The 15,827-nt window shown below is 59.9% G+C and overlaps 1 protein-coding gene across 14 annotated transcripts in view; it reads right to left on the reverse strand.

Annotated features, from left to right (window-relative positions):
* Positions 1-2,124: 2,124 nt before the first annotated feature.
* Positions 2,125-15,827, reverse strand: part of ANKRD11 (ankyrin repeat domain 11) — a 112,615-nt gene continuing 98,912 nt past the window's right edge. For 10 of the 14 annotated variants that reach the window (XM_034672669.1, XM_034672678.1, XM_034672675.1 and 7 more), the window contains 5 exons: positions 8,986-15,494; positions 7,287-7,385; positions 7,057-7,200; positions 5,235-5,327; positions 2,125-3,087 (listed from right to left, as the gene is read on the reverse strand). In XM_034672669.1, coding sequence (XP_034528560.1) covers positions 2,902-3,087; positions 5,235-5,327; positions 7,057-7,200; positions 7,287-7,385; positions 8,986-15,494 — 7,031 coding nt within the window. In that variant the 3' untranslated portion in view covers positions 2,125-2,901. Of the gene's footprint in view, positions 3,088-4,861; positions 5,033-5,234; positions 5,328-7,056; positions 7,201-7,286; positions 7,386-8,985; positions 15,495-15,827 lie in introns of all 14 variants that reach the window. The other 4 variants (XM_034672680.1, XM_034672674.1, XM_034672676.1 and 1 more) reach the window with 3 other exon arrangements.

Raw genomic sequence — 15,827 nt, forward strand, 5'->3', positions numbered from 1 at the left:
AGAGGCCGGAGCAGGGGGCTGAGGGCAGGAGCCTATAGCCCGGGGCAAAGCACTCCCTTCCTCCAGCCTTCCCGCGCTGACACCCACACCTGCAGCCACCGGCCTCAGGGACACTCTGTCTCCAGACCAGGGGCAGCTTTGGACTCACGGACGTCCTGAAGTCCGTGACCCCTCCAGCCCGGAGAAGTGAGCGCTGGGAGCAAGTCACAGACAGCCTTTGTTCTTAGAATTTAGTTAGGAATGTTCTTGGGGTGGGGGGCGGGGCACCTCCACACACACACACACACACACACACACACACACACACACACGGCCCAGACGACAGCCTCTGCGTCGTGTGTCTCTGCGGCAGCACCCGTGTGCACAGACCCCAGGAGGTCGCATCGTGACAATGCCACGGAGCAGATGCGCTCGAGAGCGTCGTGGTGGAGCGCTGAGCTCAGTGCTGCCTACACCACACGGTTCAGAGGCTGGGGGGCCCGTGAGGCGTCCCCAGCCGCTGTGCACGGCCCATGGAGGCAGCTCCCCACCCCAACGCCCCACACAGCCAGCAAGCCCCGGACCGCTGCCGCCGCGGCCTAAAGCTCGCCATGCCAAGCCTCTCCAAGCAAATGAGCGCAGATTAGTTTGGTGCTTAAAAAAGAAGTGGGGGGGGGGCGCCTGGGTGGCGCAGTCGTTGGGCGTCTGCCTTCGGCTCAGGGCGTGATCCCGGCGTTATGGGATCGAGCCCCACATCAGGCTTTTCTGCTATGAGCTTGCTGCTTCTCTCCCACTCCCCCTGCTTGTGTTCCCTCTCTCGCTGGCTGTCTCTATCTCTGTCGAATAAATAAAATCTTAAAAAAAAAAAAAGTGGGGCTTCAAGGATGGGTTACTGCGGGCGTCTGGGCGGCTCTATCGGTGCAGCGTCTGCCTTCCGCTCAGGTCGTGATCTCGTGGTCCTGGGATCGAGCCCCGTGTGGGGCTCCCTGCTCGGCGGGAAGCCTGCTTCTCCCTCTCCCCCTGCTCATGCTCCCTCGCTCTCACATAAATAAAAACTCTTAAGAGAAAGATGGGTTCCTGTGAGGACAGCTCCATAAGAAAAACCACTAATTCATGCCCAGAACACACTGGAGCTCTCCTGTCCTCCCTGCCCCTCCCAGGCAAGCACACGAGTGGGTACCAGTCCGGAGCAAGTCTGCACAAAGGGGAGAAGGGGGAGTCAGGAGGAGAGGCGGGGCTCCTCCAGCGCAGGGGTACCGCTTGGACTTGGTGGGAGCCTGGCCCTGCACCAGGAGTCCCGCCCGGACGCAGGTCGTGCTGCGTGGGATCATTCTGCTGTTGCAGCTGCGCAGGGAGCAACAGGAACGGGAGCGGGGCTCCAGAACGTGGGTGAGGAGAAGGCCCACCCCATCCCCTGCACCTCCACACCCACGTGTCCCCAGTGCCCTGGGTGTGTGGGGGCGACCGTGCGAGCCAGGATTGCATGAGGTGACGGAGGTCTCTGGGAGGGAGTTACTTTGTTCAGGAGGCGGCCCCAGGCCAGCTCCGTCCCATCCCCATAGCATGTCCTCTGAGGAGCACGAGTGCGTGCTCTGTCCGCTCTGCCAGACGGGGCGCACACCTCCCATTCTGCTCCTCCGAGCTGGTGCTGGCCAGCACAGGGGCTCTCCTGGTGGGGACCCCGCAGCCGCGGCCTTGCTGGGAGATCTGCCAGCCGCACCTGGAAGCTCAGGGTGGTAGCGCCCGTTCTGGGGACAGAGGGCCAGGCGCTGGTCTCTCCAGGCCACGCAGCCCAGGATCTGCTGCCCCGGTAGAGAGCAGCTCGTTTCCTTCCTACTCATGCCAGGCCCTGGGGGGCAGCTGGCCGGGGCGGAGTCCCATCGGGCCTTTCTCTCCCCTATGCGCCCTGCCCTGCCCTGGCTGCCTGGGGTGTGGGGCAAGATGAGTACAGTCCCTCCCCCGACCTCCCCCGGGCTGAGCTGTACAGCTTGGGAGGGGGTGCGGGAAGGCTTGGGAAAGGAGGGAAAATAATGTTGTTTCAAAATTAAAAGGTACTAATTGGGGAGGAAAACCGTTGAAGACGCAGAGTGACCCCTCAGCTCAGTCCTGCATGTCGGCCCCTTCTGGAGAGGGGCCTGTCATGTACAAAGAGCATTTAATTAATTTATTTATTTCTTTACACATAACTGAAGTGGTGTTACAGAAGTTATTTACAACTGTGCAGTAATGTGTTGCAAAATAAATTATCTAGAAGGCAGCAAAAGTACATTGTGAATGTGTATAAAACTGTACAGCGCTTACGGGTACACTTTTTATATGATTATTGGCTCTGTAGTGTTTCAAGTTATGTTCTCAGAAAGAGAAACAAAATGCCCAAGATTAAAGGAAAAAATATACAAACCACGTGGATTTGACTCCATTAAAAACACAACCCGAGTCCTGGCTCCGTGTTCGTCTGTGGCCGGCAGGCGGCGCGGCTGGGCCCTCCCCCCCGACAGCGTCCCAGCCCGACTGAGGCCCGTGGCAGCAGGACAGCAGCCGGGACCGCGCTCTCCCTGCCCTCCGACCTGGAGGGCACGGTTTCTAGGGGTGGGCGCCTTAATTTTCTCTTTTTTAGTTGATCAGAATGGAACGAGAAATTTTGAAAAACACGCTCGGTTCTGCAGCTCCTGAAACGCCCGTGCAGCCGGCTAGAGAGCAGGCCCCGGGCCGCCGTGTCCGCGTCTGCGTCCCCGAGGTCTCCTCGGCCTCCCGCGGCAGCTGGTAGAAAAGAGCCTCACTCCAGGGGGCAAAGCGCGGGGTCTCTCCCTGGGTGTCCCCACCTGAGGGACAAGGTCTCCCTCCACCATCTGGACGCGGCAGCAGCGCCGGGCAGACGCGTGTGGACCTCGCCTGTGTCCCGTGCGGCCGTCCCGCGGTGCGTCAGGCTGGCAGAAGCACGAAGTCGTCGTTGACGTCGACCATGGGCACGTAGAAGGAGGGCACCTCGTTGACACACAGGGACTTGTGCCCGGCGGGGTCCAGCTCCTGGACCTTCAGCTGCCACTCCATCCTCTGCACGGCGTTGAGCGCCGCTGCCTCGTGCTGCTGCCGCATCAGAAGACACGTCTGTGCGGGAGACACAGCAGGTGAGGGGCTGAGGCAAGACCCCAGCTGCCCAAGGGAGGCCAGCCCCGTTCCAGCCCCGTCCCCCCGCAGGCCACCGGAGCACCCCCAGCCTCTGCACGCGGGGGGCTCACTGTGCCCCTGGCACCCGCAGCTAGGTAGCGGTGCTGACCGCACGGGTGTCTGTCCCCCGTCCCTGCGCGGTGCCCCACCCCCAGGTTTCACAGTAGCGTCTAATTAAAATCAGTATCTGCTGTTCTTTGCCATTTTCACTTTAGGGCTGGTGATCTTAGTTTCACTTCCAATACAAATTATGCTTTTTATTTTTAAAAAATTTTTAAAGATTTTATTTTAGAGCAAGCCAAGCCAGGGAGCCCGACGTGGGGCTCCGTCCCAGGACCCCGGGATCATGACCTGAGCTGAAGCCAGACACTTCACCGACTGAGCCACCCAGGTGCCCCAATTATGCCTTTAAAAAAAAAAAAAACAAAAAACTTTAAAATTTTAAGTAGGCTCCACGCCGAATATGGGGCTTGAACTCATGACCCCAAGATCAGGAGTCACATGCTCTATCCACCAAGCCGGCCAGGGGCCCTGGATTTATGTCTTTTAAAAGTAAACATTAAAAAACAAATGAAACACGTAAAACCGATTATCTAGGGTTTGAAGCGTTTTGTATTCGGGGGTGTGCTATGTCCCGTCGGGAGCAGGTGGAAAGCTGAGAGTGTCTCCGACGGGCTCGCTGAGGTGGGACAGGACAGAAGGCGGCATGAAGGGATCTGGGGTCGCGCGTGGTCTGCGAGCAGAGGGTGGACGTGAACAGTGTGACGAGGTCTCCTCGCGGCCCAACTTGTTCTCAGATGTGCACACGAGCACGGAGGGCAGAGCGTGTGTCTCATCTGCCTTAAAATCCTTCGGTTTAAAGTGTGCTGAGGGGATCGGGGTGTAAACCCTCCATCTTCAGTCTTCTGGCAACAAACCGCGGTGCACTGCGGCGTGGCGGCCACGGCTCCAAACCCGTGCGGACTCCGTGTACCTCATTTTTTTTTAAAAAGATTATCTGAGAGCGCAGGCGCACGCGCGGGGGCGGGGCAGAAGGGGAGAGACTCTCAAGCCGACTCCGTGCTGAGCCCCATGCAGGGCTCCATCCCACGACCCTGACATAACCACCTGAGCCGGAACCGAGAGTCTGATGCTCGACCGAGTGTATCACCCGGGAGCCCCTCCATTTCTTTTCCTAGTCACCCTTTTTCTCACTGGTTTTGTAAGTTCTTTCTATGTTAAGGACGTTAGACTCGTGTTTTTAAGGCACAACGTCTCACTTTAATATAGTCAGGACGACTTTCTCTTGTTACAGGAAAGCCTTCCCTGTGCAGCCCCCAGGCCTGGCTGGTATGACCATGTGCACCATCGTCCTGGAGCTCCCCAGGGACGAGCCCGGGGCCACGGACGCCACGTGGGCTCCTTACTCTCTGCTCCGGGCTGTCTACTCCACGCCGGCACGTCCCCGAGTGCGCTGCTGTGGCGCCGTGGCCACAGGTCCGTGAGGGGAGGGGATGCAGGTAAGGCACCCCGAAAACAGTGTCCGTCTTCCTCTCCAAGAACAGGCGCACCCGCCCTCCACCAGCCCCAGAGCTCTAGTGACAAGAGCGGGCATGGCCCTCTGGACCCTGCCTCCTGGAGCTTCCCAGGGGGTGGCACTGACCCTAGTGTCCCATCTGTGACTGGCGTTCAGTTCTGCAGTGGGCGACCCTAACAACTGCGGGTGAGGACGTACTTCTTACTTGCTAATCTTTCTCTATCTCCCACCCATCCTCTGCCTGCTGCACTGGTCAGCACGTCCAGAGCAGTGGTGCTGGGTGTATGCTGTGACCTTTGAGGAGGGCTCAAGGTGGGGTCCCACAGAGGTCTGACCGCCAGCTGGTGACAGGAGCTGCTCCCCGCACACCTGGACAGGAGGGAAGACACTCTAAGGAGGCAACATGGGGGCGGGGAGACCTCAGCTCCCCTCAAAGTATCCGCTGGGTTCAGAGGGTCTGACACTGTCACTTCCAAACAGGGGACCCAGCAGCAGCCACCCCACTCCCCACCCCAGACACCTGCTGGGACCCCCAGCCCAGGCGCAGCTTGGGGAGACACAGGGCCCTCACCTTCATGCGGTCGTACTTGTCGTCCACGTCCTGGAGCCAGGAAATGAACTGGCGGGCATTGAACCGGTCGCGCACGGACTTGTTCTCATCCCCCTGAAGAAGAGAGCAGATGTGGACACTGGGTGGAGAAGAGCCGGGCAGACGGCTCACGCACAGAGTGAAAGCCGTAGCCTTACTCCAGAGTCCCCGTGAGCAATCCTGTTGCAGGACTGACTGGCACGAGCCTCCCTCCACATTCCCCACCCCCGTCCCCAGGAGGCTGCTGCAAGAGCGGGGGTGTGCGTGCTGGGCGTGGACAGACATGGGCACCATGTCCTCGGGAGCCCCACGGAGGCACACGGTCAAGCCGGAACGGGCGTATATTTCCATTTCTTCTGTTTGTATGTAACTTTCTGTGAAAAGGACCATGAGAGGCCCGAGGCGGCGTCACGCTGCAGGGAGTGTGCCAACTTGACATCACTATTCTCACGCACAGCAGCCCCTGTGCCCAGCAACGGGTCCACAAGCAGGTAAGCCTCAGGCCACAGGAGCAGCCGGCAGGTGGTCTCACAGGCCCCCACGGTCTGGGTCTTCTGCGTGGCCCTCACTGGGAAAGTCTCTCCCCTTGGCCCCATGCGTGGCCCCCAGGGACACATGGGAGGGTGGAGGCTGCAGCCTGAGGCCTTACCTCCTGCTCAGAAAGTCACCAAGATACTTGCTTTCAGACACACAAAAAATCCCTGAAGGAGTCCTTCAGGCCCTAACCCTTTTATGTTTCACGGACTGCTGTTTTGTTTCAGACAATAGGTTAATGGGGAAACTTAATTTTTTAAAATTTTCAGTAAGCTTCACGCCCGATGTGGGGCTCGAGCTCGCCAGGCTTCCCTGATGGGGCAAGTTTTTAAGATGTATTCTTAAAGACTGTATGTAAGTGCATGGAAAACCCTTAATGCACTAATAAAGAGTGTTTAAAAAAAAATCCCTGGACCACCTCTGTCCGCACGCAGCCAACCTGAGAGCGTCGCTCATGAGCCTGGAGTGCAGCGGGAGCTCACGCTGGCCCGCGGGGCATAGGGGTCACCAGTGTTCTGAGCAAGAGTCCAGCTGAACAGGGTGCGGGGGGTGCAGGCCCAAAATGACACATTCTGGGTGGTTTTTAAAAAGTCTCACGGTAGTTGTGGAGGAACACAATCAACTGGGGAGCAAACCCGTGACAGAGAGTCTGGCCCCAAGCCTGAGTGCAACAGGCAGCAGGAGGCGGGGACAAGGTGGGGACACTGCAGTCCACGGACAGGCCTACACTGGGAGTTGCTGGCAGGTGAGGCCCCTGCCAGGCACTCGGGACACCCCTGGGAGCTGTCCGGCAACCACGGCAGGGGAGGAAGGGTGACCACCTCGCGTGGACAGAGCAGGGCCATGGTGCCACTGAGGCGGAGCACAGCCGCGGTGGGGGCTGCGCGCTCGGACACCTCCCGGCCCTCAGCCGCAGCGCCCTGCTCTGCCCCGCCCGCGGCACGACGGCTTCCGAAGGGGGCCTTCCCTGGGGCAGCCCCCCGCGGTAGCAGCTCTAGGGGTGACTCATCCTAAGTACGTTTGTTTTTAAGGACAATTTCAGTGACTGACCGACACTGAGGACCAGCCCAGCGACCAGGGGCCCGTGAGGACCTGGAATGAACACGCACCCCCCGTGCTGCACGTGCTGCTGTCGGGTCGCCCCTGCCTCTCCGGCCCCGGGGCGACTAGATCTGGGGGACGCAGGTCTTGCCGCTCACGGCCTGGGGTGCAGCCTAAGCCCGGACGGCGCAGCAGTTCTCGGGCAGCAGGACCGTGCGTGCCCACCCACCTGACTTTCCAGAGGCATGTTGTAGACCTCCGAGTCCAGCAGCATGGTGCAGGCGCTGAACGGCACCGCCTGGTTCGCGATGGTCCTCGCCGCCCGGCAGTGAACCCGCAGGATCTCCTGCTCGCAGGAGACAATGAGCTTTTCCTGGAGGAGAGGAGCCGGGTGAGCCGGGACTCCCACGGGCCCGATGCGACCCGGCCCGAGGCCCCGCGCCCACAGCCACCGCTTACCCGCTCGATGCTGTGCTGTAGTCGCAGCTTCCCCCGCACCGTCTCCTGCTGCTTGAACAGCTCCTTCAGCGGCTCCGCCAGAGAGGGAGGGGGCGCGATCTGCAATCATGGGGGCGGGGTTGGTGGGGCTGTGAACCCGCACCCGGAATGCCCGCCCTCTGCCCGCCCTCCCCGAACAGCCTGGATGCCCCGTGCTGTGACGACGGGAAGGGAAACAGAGGTGTGAGACCCAGTGGAAGATAAGCACAAGTTACACAAACCACAGTGACCCCTGCTGTTCTCCCTTTCCCAAACTTGCCATGATGCTCATGGTACCATTTTGAAAACTAAAATTTAAACAAAAAAGGCAACCGAACATCTCACTGAACAGAGACCTGAGACCAGATTTTTTCAGGATCTAGTGTCCCAGACGAGACAAAACAGCTGACCCTCCCCGGCCCCGGGGCCGAGACGAGATGGCAAAGCTGCCTCACTCTCCTGCCCAGGGCACCCTGGGGTCAAGGAGAGCCGTGCAGAGACAGCCCGCTGGGCTCAAAGCTAGCTCCCCCTACCCCCCAACCAAAGTGCTGGCCCGGGCATGCAGGGGACGGGGACGGCCCAGGCGCTGGGCCCCCACAGCCTCGCCCTTGGAGCTCAGAGCCACTCGTCCTCGATCAGAAGACACTAGATGTCAGTCCTGGTTCGCTGAGCTTTCTGTCTGGTGGGGAGCCAGCTCAGACACCAACTTTCAGAGCACACACATCCAGTGTGACCAACCCCCCCACCCCGTCGGAGGGGGTGCTCCCCGAGACTGGTGACATGGGCTGTGTGCCTGGGCCTTCCCTAGGAGAGCCTCACGGTGTAACACAGAAGTTCCGGCTTTTCTTCAAGGTGTGATGGTGTCACCTGCGCATGGTGTGGACAGGCAGCACCCGGGGAGCAGGCCGGGTGGGCTGGGAGTGAGCAGAGGAAGGCTGAGGTCTGGCTCTGCTGTGCCAGCAGGAGGCAGGAACCCACCCAGGGGAAGGGTGTGCAACGGGAGAAGCAGGACGTGCAAGACGTGTGCCTGATGGCCCGGATGTGGACTCAAGGGGGCTGGGAGGCAGTGTGCATGGCGGGGTTTGGACAGGTCACATGTGCACAGACATGGGGTCACTGCGTGTCAATGGAGGACGATCAGACGGCCAAGGCAATGGAACAGACGAAAGGGACCAGAGGCTCTGGCTGCAGAGGCCACGGGTGGGGCTGGGGGCCTAGCGACAGGCCGTGTGGGTGGAGGGTCCCACGAGCCCCATGAAGGATGCACTTGGAGAAGGTAGGGAGGGGGTCAGAGCTACTCAGAGCTCCAGTGTAAGGAGAACGGAGGCCTGGCTTCGCATCAGCAACGTGGGACCACTGGGAACCAGGACCGAAGCATGGAGGGCCTCAGACAGGCCAGGCCTACGTGTCCGTGGAGGCACTGGGGTGTTCGAGGGGCCGAGAGGGGGGGCCCCCGAGGGGCGGGACGCAGTACGGCAGCATCGGTGGGCCGGACACAGGAGGTGGGTTAGTCCCAGGTGAGGAGGAAGGGCGCTCACAAGGCCAAGCGAGCAGGCCGCGTGACCCAGAGGGGCTATGTCAGCAAGGACCACCGTGTTGGAGGGTGGTCCCTGGGAGGGCACCAAGCCCGGGTGCCCTGCTGGCGTGCCATCTGTGCTCAAGCGGCCCGTGGGGTACTCACCACGGGGATGTGCAGCTTGCTGAGCGGCTTGCCGTCCAGGAGGTAGGAACCCGTGTAGGTGACGTACTCGGCGTAGCACTGGGGCGCCTGCGGCGTGATGTAGCAAAGAATCTTGCGCTTCTCCTCGATCTTCTTCCTGATCTGCAAGTATTCGAAGTACGGGTTGGACCTGTCGCTGTGGTAGGGCTCGATGTCGTCCAGCTTGATGGCATCCACGATGGCGGCCAGCGTCTGCTGGATCACCTCCCGCGTCTGCTGCGTGGACGTGTTCATCTGCTGCTGCAGCTGCTGGCTGGAGCGCTGGAAGCGGCGCTTGCGTGGGTGCTGGGCCTGGGGGTCCTCCTCCTCACAGCAGCGGCCCTTTGCTCTGGGGGCTGGGGCGGGGGCGGGCTCCTTCTCCGAGGGGGGCGAGCTCTGCTTGCTCTGGTTGGCCAGCATCTGGGCCCGATTCCTGGTCATGCGCTGGGGGATCTCCTCCACTTTGGGGGCCTTCGGGGCTTCGGCCGCGGGTTTGGGCTCCGGTTCCGTGGCTTCGGGCTGGAGGCTGCCCAGCGGTCCCTCGAGGCAGGCATCGTCGAGAGGGCCAGCCCCATCCACCGCGTGCGCCGGTGCCGGGCCGTCCACGGGGGCGTCGGGCCCGCTGTGGGAGGCGGCCGGGGGATCTTGGCCCTCGGCCTCCTCCTCTCCACTCCCTGGTGGATGCTGCTCGGGGGGTGCCGGTGCGGGCCCCAGGCTGGAGTCGGAGTCCTCGGGGACCCTGCCCTCCGACACGGCCCCCGCCTCTACCGCAGCTTCCAACAAGGCATCTGGCTTGGGCTCGGCGGGGGGCTCGGGCTCAGGCTCAGCGGGGAGCCGGGGAGCCCCCTGGTCGGGGGGCAGCGCAGGCTGCTCCTCGGCAGCTGACGCAGGGACATCCCCGCCATTCGGGACCACAGGGGGCCCCGCAGGGCTCTCTTCTGGAGGCACGAGGGCAGTCTCTTCTACAGGCTCCGTTTCGACATCATCAGAAACGTCTTTAGCTTGAAGAGGGGGGAGCTCTGGCAGCGAGAAGGGCCCGAGATCTAGGTCGTCCTCAGAGTTGGGGAAGCCGTCAGGCCAGGGCACCGGCTCCACCTGGCCGAGGGCCGAAAGGTCATGCCCGTTCTCCAGGAAGTTACTTTCCATGGGCCCCAGAGCTTCCACCTGAGTCACGGTGGTCAAACACGCAGGCTCCGGGGCCATGTCGGGGGGAGCTTCCGGAAGCGGTTTGCAGTTGGTGAAGAAGGGCTCCAGCCTGGAGGCAGGGGCAAAGGCAGCTGGTTCCTCTGGGGCAGAGACTGAGGCCGGGACCGCCTCCACCGCGTCACCTTTGGCGCCCTCAAGTCCAGACTCGGTGGCCGACAGAGGGTACGAGTCAGGGGAGCCTGGGTAAGGGGGCTCCGTGGCGCCAAAGGGCCCAGGGGCAGCCGGGTGGAGGGCCTCACTGGGGCAGAAATGCTGCGGGGACTCTGGGAGTCGTTGTGGGGACTTAAGCAGGAGGTCCGGCCCCACAGGCCAGCTGACAGGGTTCTCAGGGGTGCCCCCAATCAGGCTGCAGGAGAGGCCCTGCTCCGAGGCCGCCGGGTGCGCCCACTCGACGGGCTCCTCCGTGATGACCGTGCTGAAGGGCCCCTCGTCCAGCGGCTCCAGATAGCTGGGCTCCGGGGGGATAATGGCGGCAGTGGCCTGCTGGTCCTCTGTGGCATCCAAGGGGATGCCCAAGTCAGGAGGCAGGGCGCCCTCCATGGATGGGGCCAACAGCTCATCTCTGTGTGGAGGGGGGGACTTTGCTTGTAAACCAGAGAAGGCACCCTCTGGGGAGGGGGTGACGTTGACCACGGCCGCAGGCGGGCAGTGCAGAGTGTCCGCTTTGGGGGAGGGGATGCCATAGTCCGGGGAGTAATACCCCGGAGACAAGCAGGCGAACTTCTCGGCAGGGCCTGGGGGCCCAGGGGCCTTGTCCTCCAGGGGCTGCCCTGGTGAGTCGTAACTGGACGCAGTGGGGACACTCTGCTGCCTGAACAGCTTGTCCCCAGGGCTGAATTCTTCCTCGGGGGTCCTCCTGATGTCGACGGAGACCGAACGGTAAAGGCTTGTGCACAACGGCCTTGCAGGCGTCTGGCTCGCGGTCTCCGGAATCCCACTCGCTGCCACAGAGAACCTGTCGAAGAAGGAGGGGGAGCAGGCGCTGGCGGACGTGCTGGACGCGGGCTGGGGATCTGCGCAGTCGAACATGAGGTCGGAGTAGTCGTCGGCACTGCAGGACGGCGTCCTGGGCGTGTGCATGGCCTCCTCATAGCTGGGGCACGACACCACAGATGCGGGTGTGGGGACCCCGGTGGGCCGGCCCTGGTCAGGCCTGGGAGAAGCAGGCAGGACCTCTTTCATGTGCGGTCCCGCCAACCAGTCCCTGGTGTCCACAGCTGCTCCCGGGTGGGGCTTGTTCTCGGTGGCTGGCGGGGCAGGGGCAGACTCCTTGAGCTTCTTGTCCTTCAGGGCAGGGTCCGGCGCCGGTGGCTTCTTTGGAGGGACATCCAGACTCTTCTTGCGTGCATCCTCGGCGGGCTTCATCCTCTCCTTGAGCTTCGGGTCTCCGGACCTGTGCCTCATCTTCTCCATCTGCTTCATCCTCTCCTTGTGCCGCTTGTGGCGCTCCTCGACCTCCAGGTCCTTCTGGGAGAGCATGCGCTCGAAGCTGGTCATCATCAGGTCACCGTCACCCAGCAGCTTCTCTCTGGGCCGGGCGTCTCTCTTGGCCGGGTCTCTGGACACTGGCAGCTTCTCGTTTCCATTGCTGACCTTTGCCGGGTCACCCTTCTCTTTCTCGGGGTTTTCCTTCAACTTCTCCTTCAGTTTGGTCTCGCTGAGTTTCAGACTCTCCTCCCTGGACTTGTCTCTGACAGGGTTTGGAGGGTTGTCCTTGTCCCTGGCCACAGGCTTCTGCTCGTCCTTGTGGTGCCGCAGGAGCCCGTCCCCATGCCTGTCCCTGTGCTTGTCCCTGTCGTCCCTCCACTTCTCCCGGTGCTTCTCCCTTCTCCTCCTCTCCTTGAGGGCGCTGGCGGCACTGGACCCGTAGGGCTTCAGCTCCTTCTCTACTTTCTTGGGGGGCTCTCTTTCAGAATCGTTCTTATCTTTCTTCTCAGTGGAGAAGAGCTCAATGGCTTTATCTAAGCCGTCCTCTGCGTCGGCTTTTGTGCCGTAAGGGATCCCGTAAGTGTCAGCATCTGAGAAGTCCTTGTCGTACTGGCTGGGGTCCTTCCTGCCGCCAGAGTCCTTGTAGTCATCGCTCTTTTCTCTTTTCTCGGACTTGTCTTTCTTGATCCTCTCTCGGTCGTGACTTTTCTTGGACGAGGATGAAGAGTGTCTGTGCCTCTCTTTCTCCTTGACCTTCTCCTCCGGGGGCTCCGTGAAGGACACCTCCAGGAGGGCGCTGAGGCCTGGCTCCTGCCCACGGTCCGTGAAGCTGTCCGAGGACACCTCACTGGCCTTGTCGTTGGAGTCCTCTCTGTACGCGTGCAGGGCCTCTTCCTCCAGCTTCTCCAGCAGGCTCTTCTCAGCCTCTGCGCTCCTCGACGCCTTCCTGTCTCGGCAGTGCTCCCTGTCCGGCCTCTCCCGGTGCCTGCTCTTGGCCTTGTCCTCGGCAGGGGGCTTCCTCTCCACCTTCTCTGGGGGCTTCTGTTTGTTTTTCTTTTCCTGAGTGGAGTCGACAGACGTCCGGTCTTTCCTGTCCTTGTACTTTTCTGCAGAGTCTTTATCCTTCTTGTCTTTGTGCTTCTCAAGGACTTTCTCTTTCTTGTCTTTGCCCCCTTCTGTGGCTCCCTTCTCCTTTTTCTTTTCGCGGAGCTCCCGGTCTTTCTGCTTCTCCGAGTGCTGCCGGTCGGTGGAGTGCTTCCGGTGCCGGTCGGTGTCCAGAGGGCCGTCCGCCCGTGGCGTGTCCCCGGCCTCCCCGAGTCTGAGCCCGCTGGCCGCGTACTCATCTTTCTCGTCCTCGCTCTCGTCGGTAAAGATGTCTGCAATGTACCAGCTCTTCTCCTTTCCCTTCTTCTCGTCTTTCTTCTCAGGGAAGTCCTCGGAAAGAAGCCCAGGGAAAGTCTTCTCCCTCTTTTCTTTAACTTGGTCGAGAGACGCCTTCCTCTCCTTGTCTTTGCTGTGTGTGTCTTTATGCTTCTCCTTGGTATCTTTTTTCTCTTTAAAACATTTATCAAATTCCTTGTCCTTCTGACATTTCTCAAGGATAGATTTTTCGCTTTTATCTTTGTCACTGGACTTGTCTTTGTATTTCTCTAATTTCGCTTTCTCCTTCTTCTCCTTCTCTCTGGCAGCGTGGAGCCTTTCCCAGGGCTCCAGGCCCTTCCCGAAGTCGCAGTCGGGCCTGTCCTTGAAGCTAGCCTCGCCGCCCAGTTCCTTCAGCTCCTCCCGGTACGCCTCCTCAGGCTTGGCCCTGCCGTCCTTCCGCTCCTTGGCGCCCTCAAGGGGGTCCTTCCTGTCCCGTCCACCCTCGGCGGACTCCCTCCTCTTTTTGTCCTTCTCGGGGAGGCAGCTGGGGACACCTTTGTGCTTCTCCATCTGCTCCTTCCTCCTCTCGCAGCTCTTGTCCAGACAGTCCCTGTCCTTCTTCCTGAAGAAAGCATCTCTCTCACTCCGCTTGTCCCCATAGTCTCGCTTTTCGCGGCCCTTGGTTTCCCGCTTCTTGTCCTTGCCGTCCTCTTTCACCGTCTCCAGGATCAGTCTGGCCACAGGGTCGCTCTTCACGTCCCTGTAGTCCGTCACCGGAGAATCCCAGCTGTCGTCCCCTTTGAAATCAAAGGATGAGTCGGACAGGTCAGAAAACCACCTGTCCTGCTGGTCATCAGAGAGGCTGAACTTGGTATCTTCATTCTCCAGAAACTGACTTTTGTTACAGTATTCATCAAAAGCAGAAGAGTCTTCCTTATAAACCTTTTCTTTCTTGAGTTTTTCTTTCTCTTCTTTGAAAGTCTTCTCTTTCTCCTTTGAAAGTCTGTCCTCTTTAAAGTCATTCTTTTTCTCTAACTTTGAGGGCCTGTCTTTGGACTTTTTCTTCCTTTCCTCTTTGTACAGTCTCAGCTTTTCCTCTTTAGGAGATTTCTCCTTCACTAGTTTCTCCTTTTCAGCTTTAGTCAAACGGTCCTTTTCTTCTCGGAAGGACCTGCTCATGTCTTTGATTCTCTTCAGGGATTTCTCATCCTTGGAGACCTTGACCACCTCCTCTTTGAAGAGCCATTCCTTCTCCTCCGACTTCATCTTGCCGAGTCTCTCTTCCTTCTTGAAGTGGTCCCTGTCATGCTTCAAGGCTTTCAACTTGTTCTCGCTGGACACATCGTTGTCCAGAAGTATGGCCTTCTCGGACCTCTGCTTGGAGTCCTCATACTCGTAGGTGAAGCTTTTCAACTTGAGTTCCTGACTGACCGAGCACAACCCTTTCTCCTTGTTTTTGTGTTTGTGTTTCGTTTTGTGTTTCTTGACGACCTTCCCCTCCTTGTCCAGCTTGGGGATGGCGCCATCCACACTGGCATGGAAAGAGTTCTTCTTCTCAGACAGGGCGCTCTGCAGGCTGCCCCTCTTCCTGTGTTCCTGCTTCTTCCTCACGGGCTTCAGCGACTCCACACTGGAGCCCTCAGAGGAGCAATCAGACTCGCTCGTCAGTCTCGTCCTTGTGGAGTCTGATAGAGAGCTGACCTCTGACCAGGCAGGAGAAGAAATGGTTTTCCAATTGTCTGTCCGCCAGTGCTTGGTGTGAGGATCTGCGTGGCCAGGGTTGTGCTTCTGGGCAGCAGAGCTCCCGTGGGACGAGGCGGACGAGGCGGACAGAGAGCTGAACAGGGAGGGGTCCTTCAGCACCAGCGGGGACCCCTTGAGGCAGCCAGAGCTCCCCACCGAGTCCCCGTCGTCCTCGCCGCTCTCCGAGGACGCGCTATCTGACTCAGACGAACAGAACTTGTCATTCCGCTTCCCAAATCGCACCTCTTTGCCTTTTGTTTCTTTCTTTCGCTTCTTTTTCACTTTACTTTTTTCCTTCTGCTGCTTGGCATTAGAAGGTTCCCGTGTTTTGTTACTGGGCAATATCGTGTGCGCCGAGAGTCTCAGCTTCTCTCCTGTCCCCACAGTGACACCAACGTCCTCCTCGTCCGACGTGTCTGACAAGATGCGATGAGCCGCTTTCTTTGGTGCAATTGTGTTATTTTTAGTGTAACTTTTCACTTCCATTTTGGGAATAGAAATAAAACTATTTGACTTAGTTTCTTTTCTGTAATCCTTTTTCAGTAAGTGTTTATCATCCACTGGAGGGACTCTGTCCTGCTCGTCATCCTCGTCAAACTCGTACTCATCCTTGACGGGGGTCACGGTTTTCTGGGGCTCCGGGTTCTTAGCCTTGTGCTTCAGGCCCTTCTCAAATTCAGAGTCTGTGTTATTGCCGTCAACTGAGCTAGAAGGTGCGAACGACGGGGCGTCTTCCTCCTCTGAGCTCTCTGCTGGGGACAGGGAGGAAGAGGTCAGAGGCAGAGTCACAGCAACCACCCAGAATGCACACGGGGAGGGCAGGGTGCCGAGGAGGCCCGGGCCGCCCTCGCAGTGGGGGAAGGGAGGAGCAGCCCTTCGCCTGATTTACTGCAATCGGAGGCCCACCCGAGGCAGGAGGAAACCAGAGAGAGGTCTGTGTGAAGACAGGGCTGGCACGTAAGGAGGAAGCCTGCAGGACTGCTGGCACGGAAACCCCCAGGGACAGGGTCCTGGCAGTCCAGAAGCTCCTGTAAGCACAGGTATCCATGGAGGCGGAGAGGCCCCCCGCGCCCCCCGCAGCAGCA

Source organism: Ailuropoda melanoleuca, chromosome 12 (genome assembly GCF_002007445.2).
Source record: "Ailuropoda melanoleuca isolate Jingjing chromosome 12, ASM200744v2, whole genome shotgun sequence".
Classification (NCBI taxonomy): Eukaryota; Metazoa; Chordata; class Mammalia; order Carnivora; family Ursidae; genus Ailuropoda; species Ailuropoda melanoleuca.